General features: G+C 36.4%; 1 protein-coding gene across 15 annotated transcripts in view; it reads left to right on the forward strand.

Moving 5' to 3' along the window:
- The window catches only part of UTRN (utrophin), a 456,315-nt gene that overhangs the window by 369,472 nt on the left and 72,768 nt on the right, over positions 1-14,075 (forward strand). For all 15 annotated transcript variants that reach the window (XM_032485082.1, XM_032485084.1, XM_032485083.1 and 12 more), the window contains 2 exons: positions 89-149; positions 13,207-13,268. In XM_032485082.1, the coding sequence (XP_032340973.1) occupies positions 89-149; positions 13,207-13,268 (123 nt within the window). The remainder of the gene's footprint in view (positions 1-88; positions 150-13,206; positions 13,269-14,075) is intronic.

Below are 14,075 nucleotides of genomic sequence, written 5' to 3' on the forward strand. Positions count from 1 at the left end.
TTTGCTATAAAGTGTGTTCAGTTGTTTTGCATTAAGGTATAAGGCTTTTGGGTTAGCAGTGTTTCCAATAATCTCCCTGTTTCCTCAGCTTCAGTCCAGCTGCCGTGGCAAAGATCCATTTCACATAATAAAGTGCCCTATTACATCAAGTAAGTTGATTTTAATTCTCTTTTATGATACCAAGAAAATAAAGTTATGTTGATAACTTAAGAGGCTTTTCCCATGTAACTAAAAAATGGATTTCAGTTCTGTTATATGAAGGAAATTGTATGTGTATAAATTTATGTAGCTATAAAATATATATTTAATATTTGAAAGAAATTAGTTTAAAAATCAGAATGATATTTATAATTTATTAGATTAGGCTATACATCTATTTGGCTAGTTTTTTAAAGCAGACATTAAAATATTGGAGGAAAATGACATTTCCAAATATTCTTGACATAATGGTGTATCTCAAACTGTACTGATTCTAAAACATTTTTATAGCTTCCAGAAACTCCATTTTTTAAATGCTTACACTCTTCTCATTTTAATCCACCAAAAAGAAATAGTATTTTGTCATTAACAATTTCAATATTTTCAAGTTTTTCTTTGACTTACAGAAATTATGTACAATATTAGTTTAGGCTTACCATCTTTCATTTTTGTTGTCAACTTGACAGCTTCTCCTTTTTTACACACTAAGTTTTCCTTATTATGTAATATTTTATAAGTTTTGTCTGATTTACACAAGATCTGCCTAGGATTTGATCTTTGGCTTAGTCTGTATGTTGTCACTGGACAGAATGATAAAATTCATCTTCTGGAATCCCTTGAGGTGTAAAATACTGATGTACAGTGTGATAAAGCGATAAAGAGTCGTAGTTGACACTGTTTGTAAGGTGAACGGTGTCCAAGTTGTGAGAAAAACGTTCGCTATTATCAGGAGTTAGCTCTGTCTCAGATTAGTCCTGTGACCTCAGGCAAGTCAGGGGGAGCTCTGGGCCAACTTCCCTTTATAGCCTTCCTAAAACAGCATGTGGTATCTCCAAAATCCATGCCAACACTAAAACCTACTCTCCCAGTATCCCTCTTTCTGAAAATTTTGTGTGTGAAATCAAAATGTTTATGAAATGGTGTTTTCTCATGAAGGTTTTATTGTGGTCTGAGAGGTATACTCAGAGTAAAACAAAATACGTAATTTTGTCATAATGCATCATGAAGATAATGAGCAATATGTTACATTGTCTTAAGGGAATTTAATACTTTTATCAGTGTATAATCTACCGTGTATTAAGTTGTGATAAATTTCAGTATAAGGTAGTAAAGCAGTGGATTGGTATCAAATTTGTGCAAGCGTGAATGAAAGAAGTCAGAGGCTCGGCTAATTGACTTGTCTTTATTGAGAGAAGGTGTGATCTTCTGATCCAAACTTAAAACACATAATAATTCCACATAATAATAATAATGGTTATAGAGTTAGAGAATTTTAATTTGCTGGGTGAATATTGACTTGAATTGAATATTCCAGGTTTAGGTATAAGTCTGATGTACTACGGAATCATGGCCAAAGTTCAACATCCTGACCCCTGAATGTGAATATGTTAGGTTATTTGAAGGTGGGGAAGGAGCATGAGCCAGGAAATGCAGGCAGCCTCTCAAAGCTGGAAAAGGCAAGGAAACAGGATTCGCTCTTAGAACCTCCAGAGAGGAGCACAGCCCTGCAAACCTTGACTTTAGCCCAGGGAGACATTTATTTTGTGGTAATTTGTTATAGCAGCAATAGGAAACTAATACGTATACTATACAAAATCTAGAAGTCCATGAAATTAATTGAAGTTAATTCATTTACTGAATTGACCTAGATTCCTGTATCATCTGACTTTTTATAAATGTAAATTGGATCTAGTAAGGCAGATTTTTGTTTTTCTGAGATAAAGAAAATATTAAATCTGTTGCTTGATTTTGTGTATGCAATGGTTATCTATTTGATTTGGCACTTTAAAAATCCATCCTATTTTCAGCACTACTATTAAAAAGAACTTCTGTATTTTCAGGTAGGTTATATGTGACTGAGAATTACGTTACCTAAGTCAGAATATCACTAATTTAGTATTATTATAATTTTGGGAGGGGAGGATTTAGCAAAATTGTGTACTTCCTCAGTCTGCAAGTTCTTATTGGGCAGACCAGTAGAGTACAAACTAGTTTATCTAGCATCTTATTGACTAGAGTACTATAACCAACATTTCAAAATATATACAATACAGTGATGACCAGAATTTTTAATGTGACCCGCAGGATTGTAGCATCCTAAAATATCTTCAGCATTATCAGTGAAAGACTGTATTTTCTTAAATGTGTATAATTTTAATGTTAAATGTCTTCAGATTTTCAATTTAGAAATCTGCTCATGTATATAGAATGAATTCTCTTATTTTTAGAAAACTTGTTTAACCAGATATTCTTTCATTACTTGCTCTGTTGTGTAACCTAACAATTTATTTCCTCGTAAGTAAGGAACATCAATCACTAGAGATAGCATTATACAAGCCAATATTTCCAGATGAAAAATCATTATGAAAACAAAATGTAATTTCCAAATAAATTAATAAGCAAGTAAATGATGAATTAAAAGGCTTTTAATATACACTTCCCTTTGCATGGCTGCACAAATAAGTAGAAGAAAAATGTTAGAAACAAAGTTAGCATGATTGTCATGTAACCAGAGTTTCCTGGAGCATATTAAGATGTATTAATTTGACCAACAAGAGAATAAAATTCAGGTAGAAATATCAGATATGTTCAGTATTTAAGTGTACAGTTTTATGCATTCTAATGCCAAAATACAGCAAGAAGGCTGGGAGATAATGGGAAGAAAAAATTAATTTATTTCATATTCTGATTTTATAGATTAGTTAAAACATACTTTGATGGCTCCCCAATGCATTTATGTCTCTCTAGGTAATTTGTTATTAATATTTTGAAGTATACTGAAGTGGTTCCATGACTCATTTGCTTCTAGAAAATGAGAGAATAAAGATCTGAACCCTAAGAGTCTATGTAGTGTAAATCTTTCTACGTTAATATCTTTGGTTGAAACTCATATCTTTAAATTATATTTGCTACTTCTAAGGTAGACTTTCCAAAATTGATCTAATTATCTTTATTTTCTAGTATAGTCCACTGACAACTTGTCCCATCAATTGAAGAAAAGTTGAAATGGCTCTTGTTGCCTTCACAATGTACAAAAATCTATCATAAAAGCAGGAACTGTTTCCCTGTGGATTTTTGGTCATGTGCTGTGCTTTGTACATGTTGTTCATTTTCTCAACTAAAAGTTAACATCCAGGGAGTTTCAGGTGCAAAGGGAATGATGACCAAAAAATTCGGGTTGAATTTTCTTAATACATCACATTCATCATCTAAAACTCACTGCTTCTCTTTTTGATCCAGAAATAACAATCACAATAAGAAATAGTCATAGTGGGTGATAATAATGATCATTGAAATAAGTTATATGTTTTGAATGTTCATTTGCCAGCCACTGTGCTAATCCCGCGCTTGGGTTCTCTCTTTTAATTCTCACAGTTGCCCATTTAAGTAAGGTACTGTCATTACCCCCTTTCTCAGGCAAGGCTTAAGTAGTAAGTACACACATATCTTGCTTGGGCTCACACAGCCAGCAAGTGCAAGAGCTAGCATTCGCATCCCCAGGCACAGATTCCAGCTCCTGGACACTTGATCACGATGCACTTACTGCCTCCTATTCTCTGTGCTAGTGGAAGTAGAGGACAGAAGACTTTAGTCACATGGAAAATTTAGGTAGGATGAAGGATTATATTTAGAACAGTGCCGTCAGGTAGAGAAAATATGAGTAAACATCCTTTCTTTTGAACTATAGATGAGTTACCATTGTTTACGCACTAAGTGCCAACAGTTGAGTGCAAAGCTGTCAATAGCAAGACCCAGCACCTTCTCCAGCACTCCACACTGCCTTTTCTGTAGGATTCTCTTTTAGCTAATTTCTGCAGGCTTAATATATGATTAAGGAAAGCTCACATTGTGGTCTGATAATGGACAAAGGTGCTTTTCTATGGATAGCAAATGTCATTCTCCGCTGTCCTGCCAGCAGCTCGTGGCAGGAGTTCTGATTTGGGGGACAGCTGTCTGCCCCTCCACCACTTCTGCTCATCCACAGGGCCAGGAGCTTTCCATCTGTGAGTAGCTTGGCCAACCAAGCTGGCTCATGTGTCCCCTGGGGCAAAATTAGCATAGGTGGTTCTCTACCTATCCAGCTATTGGTGAGCCATCCTGTTTCATAGGCTGTAGTAAGAGATAGTTAGGAAATACCGTTTTCCTTTCTCCCTCTGCAGTGTCTTCTCTAAACCCCAAGTCCGTGACTTTTCAATAAGCCTTAGTCTTGGTACAAATGATTATTCTGCTCTGGTGACAGCTTCACGTTCACATCTCTACAGTTCTTTTCCCCACTGGAATCCAAAGCGCAAACCTTAATTCTTCAGTTCCATCACATGCACCCAGCTTTAACATGAACATTCTAGTCATCTCTGATTATACAGATAATCCGTATCACAGTCTCTCCACTGACACTCCTCAATACGACAGTGTATTAACCAGAATAAACTAATCTGCATCTCTAAATACCACTGCCATGCAGTCCCCGCCTTCTTCCAACACCCCCTTATGAATAGGTCTAAATCAAAATTTTCCTCAATTTATTACATCTCTTTTATATTTTCCTTTTCTGTTCTTGTGTTCATTATGGATAATCCTGCAATACTGGTTTCAACCCCTTTCTCACCTCCCAAGGGCACCCTCTACTGCCCTAATCCATCAATTGCTAGAAAAAAAAATTTGTCACTGTAAATGAAATCTTGGAGAGCAAGTAGTTGTTCTTTATGGCAGTCATGCAATTTATTTGCATAAACTGTATCTACTTGTCTCATTATATATGTACAGTACTTATTTCTTTAGAGGAATTGCGAAGTCTGCTTAGATGATGTAGGTGAAATATTTCTTTCCTAAATAAGAGCAGAGAGGAGTGGCAGCAATAGGAAATTCAAATATCCAGCCTCACTGGAAAATCAAAGCTAACAAAGGTATAGGTATAACACCACCAAAAAGGGAAATTAACATAAAGCATTTTAACTTTAAAGGTTACAGGAAACTCATCCCAAAACAAAATCAATCCATAACAAAGATATTTCTAACCATGAAAGATAAATATAGTTCTCTCTGAAAGGCTTCCTACAGCAGTCTTCATCTCTCTCCTCCTTCTTAATCATGATGGGAGAGGGCATCCTTTTGATTCCAGATTTTTAGGTGGAGACGTCTCGGGACACACTTCAAGTCTCTTTCCAGAAATAGCATTTGTGTTTCTGGTTTTAATGATAAAGAAATAAATGGAATGGAAACTTAAGAGAATGGACCAGAGAGTCTATTTTTTCCAAGAAGTGGTCTGTGACTTTATTTTTATTGAAAATAAATATTTAAAACTCACTGGGCCAACTCTGCTGAGGAAGAGGGAAGAATGAAATTGCTTTATGAAGGAATGTAGGCACCTTGGGATCCCTAAACCTCCCGGGCTTGGAGTCAGCTTCAGACAAATGAGCGTACCCTGGCCAGCTAGAAAACTGAGCAGCAGAATCACGGCCCTGCAGCAGCCCCCACTGGGCAAACCGTAACTGGGTAACTTCTGGAGAATTTACCAGTGTCCTGGTTTGTTGAGATAATTAGAATTGTTTCAGGGCAGGTCATCTTCTTTTGAGGGGAGGGGACTGCAAGGGTCTTCTTATATAGATTCCCTCACTAGTTCTGATCAGGAAATTCCAGACTGATCGGTTTATTCCACCCCTGGGAGAGGCTGGAACTGCAGTTAGGTTAGGTTTGATGTCTCGGTGGGGTTTATTTAGCACAAGTGACTCCATTTTGGGCTGCTTGTTTCTTTTTAACAACATTTTATAATTGAATCCAACAGATTTGGAATCATCCATTGTTTACAGTTTGGTCTTCCTGTCTTGTATCTTCATTATCATGACAATCGAATGGCATTTTTTTTATAAGGAAGACCCTATGCTTCTAGAATATCCATTGTCAAGTGGGATCATATATCTTACTTGGATTTTGAACAGAAAGGTGTTTTTTTCCCTTGAAATGAAAACTTGAAGTTTTCCCTTAGAATTATCTTATTTTTCCATAAGTATAACCTTGGATTTTCTGCCTTTAAAAGCCTAGACAATGGTAGAAAGTGTCTGTGAGGGTTCCAGAAGTTACACATATAACCTGAGGCACATGTGAACTTACCCCCACACAGCTTCCTCATCTGCTGCCCCCTTGCCCTCTCCAGAGTCCCCTTAACAGGTCACACACACCAGCACAAACGAACACACAAGCACACACGCACGCCCAGGGTAAGAATCAACATTCCTGATGGGGAGACTCTGTATTCTTCATGTGTTCTTTGTATATTCATGCATGGTGACACCAAGATTGAGGAGATTATAAATCCACCTCTTAGATCTATAAGAAGATATCACTCAGATAAATGACATCACAGTTTGCCAAAATGTTTTTCTGTCTTTATGCTGTAGTCACCTGAATGCAAATTTGATTACTTGGGAGCCCTGCTTGATCCCTGTATATAGCTTGTATAAGCACATGAAAAGAAGGGGTTTGCAGAGCCTATGTTTTGCCTGTGTCGGCTTCGTTCTGGAGATTCTGTTTTTCACATAGCACCTCTTAGCTTCTATGACACTACACAACTTACGTATGAAGTTTATTGTCTCTTCCCCATTTCTCCTCACTTCTGAGGAGAGGTCTAGTGAGCTGAAGACAGGAAAGCAGGCATTCCACTTGACAACATGGAGTTCATTGGTAATTTTGATAGGACCAGTTTGGGTGGAGGAGTAAAGTTAGCATCTCCAAATAGGAGTGGGTTGAGTCCTGAATGGGACATGATGATGTGGACTATTCATTTGAGAATTTTGACTGTGAAGAAGAGGACAAGGGTGCTAGCTAGCAGGAAATGCAGATTCAAGATAGGGGTGAGAGAGTGTGTGTGTGTAATTAAGGATGACATTTACATTCTGAGAACAGTCTTACTGATATGGGTTAATAATCAGCACAAGAGTTGTTTAGAAATCTTTGGGAAGAATTGGCCTTTGATAGGAGAGGAGACCATCCCTCATTTTAAAAAGGAGAGAAGATAGTCTGGCAGATGGAGGGAAGTTTATCGATTTGGTGGTGGGAAGATGAAGGAATTCTAATCTGGTGGTTTGTAGTATTTTCAATGAAGTGTGAGATCAAGTTAAATGATACTAAGGCAGGAAGGAAACTTACTTAGGTTTGGGGAAAGAGTAGTAAACAGTTGTCTTGGGCTCTGGGAGGCGAGTTTATTAGGGAATGTAATGCAGTTGCCAGCAGTTGGACACTGGAGTTTGAAGTCAAATATTTAAAGTAAAATCGGTCAGTCTGTTGAGTGATTTTCTCCAGCTGTATACACGCACAGCTGCTCTGGTCCAGAGAAGGCAAGTAATTGAGCTGATCCACGCTTAGGTCCTGCCAGGAGTGAGAGCAAAGCAAGGGAGATGAGGTTGTTTGTAATGATTATAATGATGGACCACGGACTCAAATTTAGACAGATTCATCAGAAATATTTTAAACCTCAGTCATGCATGTATATTTCTGTATTAAAAACTCAGACCATCTTCAAGTGAGACCATCTGGATTCAAATTCCATTTCTTCTATTTACTAACTGTGTGACCTTGAGCAAGTTATCTCAGAGTGTCCCAGTTTCCTTCATCTGTAAGATGGGGATAATATTGGCACTGAACTCATAGAATTATTTTTCAGATTCAGTTTACACATAGAAAGAGTTTAGAAGAGTACTTGGTACAAACTGAGCACTCAGCTAATAGGCTGTTACTATTAATATTATACATCCTCAGCTAGCATGTTATCTTCCACTCTGCACAGCAAAGAAGAAATATTTCTCTTTCTGTGATTGTCTTATCCAGAGCATTATACCTCCTTTTTCCCACATTTGTATTTTTAATTAACTCACTTGCCTTTAATTTTTTTCTCTAATATGCCTTTATAATTACAATTGGAATGGAATGATAAATGGCAAAACCCACAAAATTCAGTTTCAAACATAAAATTGGATAGATAGTAACAAATAAGTGTGTTTGGCTAAGTGTCAGTTTTTGGATAACCAGGATGCCTTTGCATCATCTTTTAGTGGAAAAAATGAGACCACTCTAATGAGAACAAATGGGTTTAAAAAATTATCTTCCCCAGATCAATCCTGGCCCAGAAATCAGTATTTTATCAATCTATCAGCATTACATGTAAATTGCTGCTGGTTCATTGTTTCATATACTGGGCAGTGTTGTGACACAACATTTTTTGCATTCTAGTTATTGGTGTAGTCTTATTTTTTTTTAACTTTCTGTGACTTACGAAAATACATTATGTATAATCATAGTTAGAAGCATATACTACTTGTTAACTTTTTTGGTTTAATATTTCATTGAAGTCCATAAAATAGAGGGACCATGTGTTATCCCAACTGGGACACTTAAGAGTACAGGGGCACTTTAATAATTATATGTGACAGCAGGTATAAACCAGGACCGTCCCAAGTGTTGAAGGTTAATTTTAAACAGTAGGTAATGGAGAGCTAATGCACAACACAGTGATTTATAAACACCATTACCATGTGATATACTTCAAAGTTTCTGAGAGATTAGACCTTAAATATTCTTACCACAAAAAATAAGTGATGATTATGTGACATGATAGAGGTGTTAGCTAATGCTACGGTGATAATCATATTGCAGTATACAAATACATCAAGCCAACATGTTGTACATCTTAAACTTACATAATATGTCAATTGTATTTCAATTAAAAAATAAAAATTAAAAAAACTAAATACAATTAAATTTAAAAATAGGTAAAACCTTGACACTCGTACAAAAATAAACAGAGCATGTGTCAAAGATTTCATTCAACTTACTAATTAATAAGGGAATGGATAGGTTTTATAACAAGATTCAAGGAGAATACTAAGTACTACATCTTTATAGTCAACTAAAAGCTGCTAAAATGAGCTAACGATGTCAGCTAAAGCTGACAAACTGGTCACTATCCACCAGGACAATAATCAGTTGCATTCGAGTGGACACAATTTGCATTTCTGTGGACAAAAAATCATTTGCATCACTATCAGTGTTCTCCAGTTTGCATAGTTTAAAATAGCCCAGAGATAATCTAAGCTTCACAGGTGTATCACTCACAGATTTGGGGCCCACAACAAAGGCCTTCACAATTTTCCCCACGCAGGCAAAACTGGCCTGGCTGGGCGCCCTCGTCGTGTGTCACACATTCCCACTGTTGTTTGCCTCCTATGATTTTGGACTTAACTCTTAATTGCTGCTCTGTTAGATTTTTAGTTTTCATTTTATTCTTGGACAGATTCCTGTGTCTGTTCCCTCTTAGAAAGAGGATTTTTAGTAACACAATTACAATTCTATTTTATAGCTTATCAAGCTGTACAGTCTTAGGCTCCACTCTCTTTCGTATTTGAGATTGGCCAGAACCTAAACTGTGGTTATTTGGGGTGGGGAGGGGATGCTACTTTTGTTCTGTTTTGGTTGCCTCCTCTGGGAGGATGGGAAGCATTTTGGCTGGATGAGCTGAGCAATCTGCAGCTGTTCAAATACTTTGAGCCTTTGGGTTGATGGTGGATTTTGCTTTAAAACCCTCCCCCCAACTTTAAAAAAAGAAAGAAAGAAAGACAGAAAATCCAACAGCCAATTGCATCTATGACTTTTTTTTAACCGTTGTTTGGTGAGCGGCAGTTATACTTTTGTAACCAGAGGCTGTGTTTATTTTCAGCATTGGCAGTTCTGCCTAATGAATCAACCGGTATTGAATTCACAAAGGGAGATGCCTTTCCCTCCCTCCATCTGTTTGCCAAATGTGTGTGTCCCCTCAGCTCCTGGTGGTGGTTTCACTAAAAAGAGCCATTAGCAAGTGGGTGTTCTCATTGAATTCTCAGTCCTCTGCCTGACTGCTTGGTGGTTTTTTTCCCCTCGTAGTTCCATAGTGGTTGTTTGCCAAAACACCACACTTGTGATTCTAGAGAAAGTGTACTTCTATTTCTTGTTTAAGTATAAAGTTTGGCTCTGCATTAACTCACAGTTTTTGTCTGGTTCTTGAGCCTTGGTTTGGTCCTTCACGATGAGGTGTCTGTCTCTGAACAGCAGTGTTGCCGTGGGGATTGAAATTACTCCAAAGAGGAGACAAGAAATCAAGGGAATGCTGGTAGGCGTTCTTAAGAAGAACTTCTTTGGATAGCACTGTGTTTTCAGCAAATTCTTCTTTAATTCTTATTGACAGTAGAAAAGAAGTTGTTTTATTAGCAAAATTTGGAGATGTCCTTTTTATTTACTTTTTATTTTTTTAACATTTTTTTACTGAGTTATAGTCAGTTTACAATTTTTTACTGAGTTATAGTCAGTTTACAATGTTACAGTCAGTGTCAAATTCCAGTGTAGAGCACAATTTTTCCATTATACATGAACATGCCTGTATTCATTGTCACATTTTCTTTTCGCTGTGAGCTACCACAAGATCTTGTATATATTTCCCTGTCCTTTTTATTTTTATTTTTTTTACTTTCATTCACATATTAGGTCAGTACTTCTCAAACTTGAATGTGCATGTGATTCACCTGAGATTTTGATAAGATGAAGATTTTGATTCAGTGGTAGAAGTGAGGGTCTAAGATTCTACATTGCTGTCAAGCTCTGGGCCCCGCCATGAACAGTACAAATTTCAGGGCAAACAACTGTGATACTTTCACCATGGTCCTTGGAGCAATTTAGATGTAGAAGTGTAGAATGATTTGGCTGGTGTTCAGTAGCAGACTATTTGGAAATATTTGCCTTTGTGTTGATGTTAAGAACCACATAGAGGGGGTAGGCAACTTTCCAACTTTTCGAGACAGATCTTCACATTGAACATATGTTATTTTGTTTGAGATTTTAGAATTTTCAGGACATTTTACATACCCGATTTCAAGTCTAAACTAAATATTTTTCAAAGCAAATTATGAGTTATTTAAGTGTTTTCTTACCTGTGTACATATGACTTTGATTATATCATTTCCTAGTGACGTGTCCCACTTCTTGATATATTACATAGGTTTTAAAAAAAATAATTTCTCTGAAATTTGATTGTATGAATATTTTAATATTACTGTCTTCTGTATACTGTGCGATTTCACTTACTTACTAAACCGTTTTATGAGAACTGAGTGTCTTCCAAGAAGTCCTTTGAGTACTACTAAATGTTATTACTCTATTCTGACCTAGGTAATGGACAGTAAACTATTTTTAAATAAGGCCACTGACCCATTGCAGTTAGCTGGATCTATCAATCTTTTCTCTGTGGCTTCTAATTTTTGTATCATGTGGAAAACTTTCTTTTTCCAAGATTATGAAAAAAAACCTCATTTTTGCTTTTTTTAAAATCTTACTTTTATATTTAAATCTCAGATCCATTTCAGAGGATTTTGTTATGAATAGTAATGATGATCTAGGTTAGTCAATTCTTAATGTTGTAAAATTAACATTTAGGAGGTTGAAATGCTTACGTTACAGAATGCAATAAGTGTGGAGAGAATTGAGTGATATGAAGTTCTGTACAGGTTATCTGTGTCATAAAACATTTAATAAAAGATTGAATTCTGTTGAAAAAAAGAAAAAGCTGTTCACCACACACACACACACACAAACACACACACACACAAAGACGGAACCTGATTTAAGAAATACATGGATCTGTTTTACCCTCATCTTATTCTCCAAAACTTCTAATTCTATTAATTAGTTTTGGAACTTATAGAAAAAGAGAAAATACAAAGACTTGCTTTTAAAAATGAAGGATAAGAATCATGAGAAAAACTATCCAATATTTATTAAAAAAAAATTACTGGATAACTGGGAGAGACCAAGAGCTGAGAGAGGAGTGTGAAGTTAAAATGGTAAGAGAGACACATATGTAAGGGGAATGGAGAATCCAGATACTCATGAAGAACATGTTAGGGAGAAAAAACAACTTTTTCTCCACACTCTTAGGTTCTGCTTCTGGGGACCTGTGAATTAAACTGACAAAAGACTAATTAGCAGAAGAAAAGAGTTTATTTATGGATGCAATCTGCATACAGTGATGAGTAACTCAAAAACGTGGTTAGAATTTAAGGCTTACATACCCAACTTAGTAACAGAAAAGAATTCGGGAGAAAAGCCTCCTACGAGATAAACCAGTAGGTTTCTTTAGGAAAGATGCATACTTGTTTAGGAGAACAACCATGAGGTGAGAAAGTTTGTGATAATGTTTGTTTATGCAGTTGCGAGTAGCTTTTCTGTTTTCTTCATAGCTCTGAAACTCTCCTGGAGAAAGGGTTTATGGTAGCCTCATTTCCTAGAAGTTGCCACTTTTAGTCAGATAAAGGAAACTCTAAAGAGGCTTATGTTTGCATTTGTTGAATTTCAGATACCTTCAGCTTAAAATAATCTTTGTACCAACAATAGGGTTCTGAGTGAGTCCCCACAAGGAAAAGGGCATATTTACACTGAATAAGGAACGACTCGTGCTTAAAGAGGAGGAAGACTCAGTAGATTGTGAGGTGGAGATACTTTTCACAGTTAGAAAGTTCTTCATTTGTCTGTTCTTTGGAAATGTGATTAGGACTTCTAAAGCTTACCAACTCTTCAGAGCACTTCTGCTCTCAGAGCATTTATTCCGAGTACACCTCTACATCTGGCGAACACAAGTAGAATTATTCTAGAGGCTCCACTGATCTGGCTACATCAAGCCTGGGCCTCCAAGGTCCATGACGGTCACATTTTATATACAGGTTTTAATCTTAGTTGTAATTCTTTTTGCAGTAAAGCAGATTTTTCATCTAAATATTTTAGATGAAATATTTTCATGGTATAATTGCTCAAAAAATCTGTTGTTGTTTCAAATTAGGTAATAATTGGGCATCAGGTTTCTGAGAGATCTATCAGGGAGATAATTTTGTGTGTATTCTTAAAAATTTGAATAAAAATTCTATTTGCGTATTTTCCGTGTGACAATTGTTATAAATATGTTCTTTTATTTAAATATGTTACTTTTTTTTTTCCCAGTCATCAAACGCAGACAACCTGTTGGGATCATCCTAAAATGACTGAACTCTTTCAATCCCTTGGTAAGTGCTATTTTCCTTAATAGTAATGAATTAGCCTAAACAACTGAGGATTGTATAGTCTTAAAAGGACACTAATCACTAGCTTTTCTTACATGACATGTTATGTTGAAAGGATCTTGTCATGGGCACAGAAAAGCAGTTGAATTTCTAAGGGCAATGCAGTAAATAGATTTTACCTTTCTTCTTAAGAGAATGCATGGCTTGAAACAGCATGAGCCTAAGAAGGTTGATTTTAAAAGGAGGAGTGTAATTGGTTTTACCTCCCTCGTACTGAGTCATCTAAAACTTCAGCTTTGTGTGAAAACAAAAACCAAAAACAGTTACAGTGCAGCAGCCTCTGAATCCCTGCTTTAAATTTGCTTTTATCTCGCTTCTTATTTAGCAAATACTATTAAATTAGTTTGCCTAGTTTCATTTTGTCTAAGTAGTTATTAAAAGTTAAATTTATTTCAAGATAAAAATGTAAGCAAGTACGTGAGATGAGAATCCTGACCTTGTAGATTTCTAGTAGATTATGACTTTGAACTGAGTATTTAGCTGCTTCCCTTAGGTCGGTCCAGTGCTTTGAAAGAGCTTTCTCTGTGGGGAGCTAAGGTGCTGCTAGAGAGGGAAGGTGGCACCCTAAGCTCTCATGCCCACTCCCATTTCAACAAGGAAGGCACGCCTCTTTTTATCTCTTTAAATTATCAGGCTTCTGTGGGACTCTCATAGGGATGGGTGAGGACAGCTGCAAAGGTTGAACAAGCAAGAGAAAAGCCACCAGATTGTTTAGTCTGTAAAACAAGGGGGCAAATTTTGAATATTTCT

The sequence above is a fragment of the Camelus ferus genome, chromosome 8 (genome assembly GCF_009834535.1).
Source record: "Camelus ferus isolate YT-003-E chromosome 8, BCGSAC_Cfer_1.0, whole genome shotgun sequence".
Lineage (NCBI taxonomy): Eukaryota > Metazoa > Chordata > Mammalia > Artiodactyla > Camelidae > Camelus > Camelus ferus.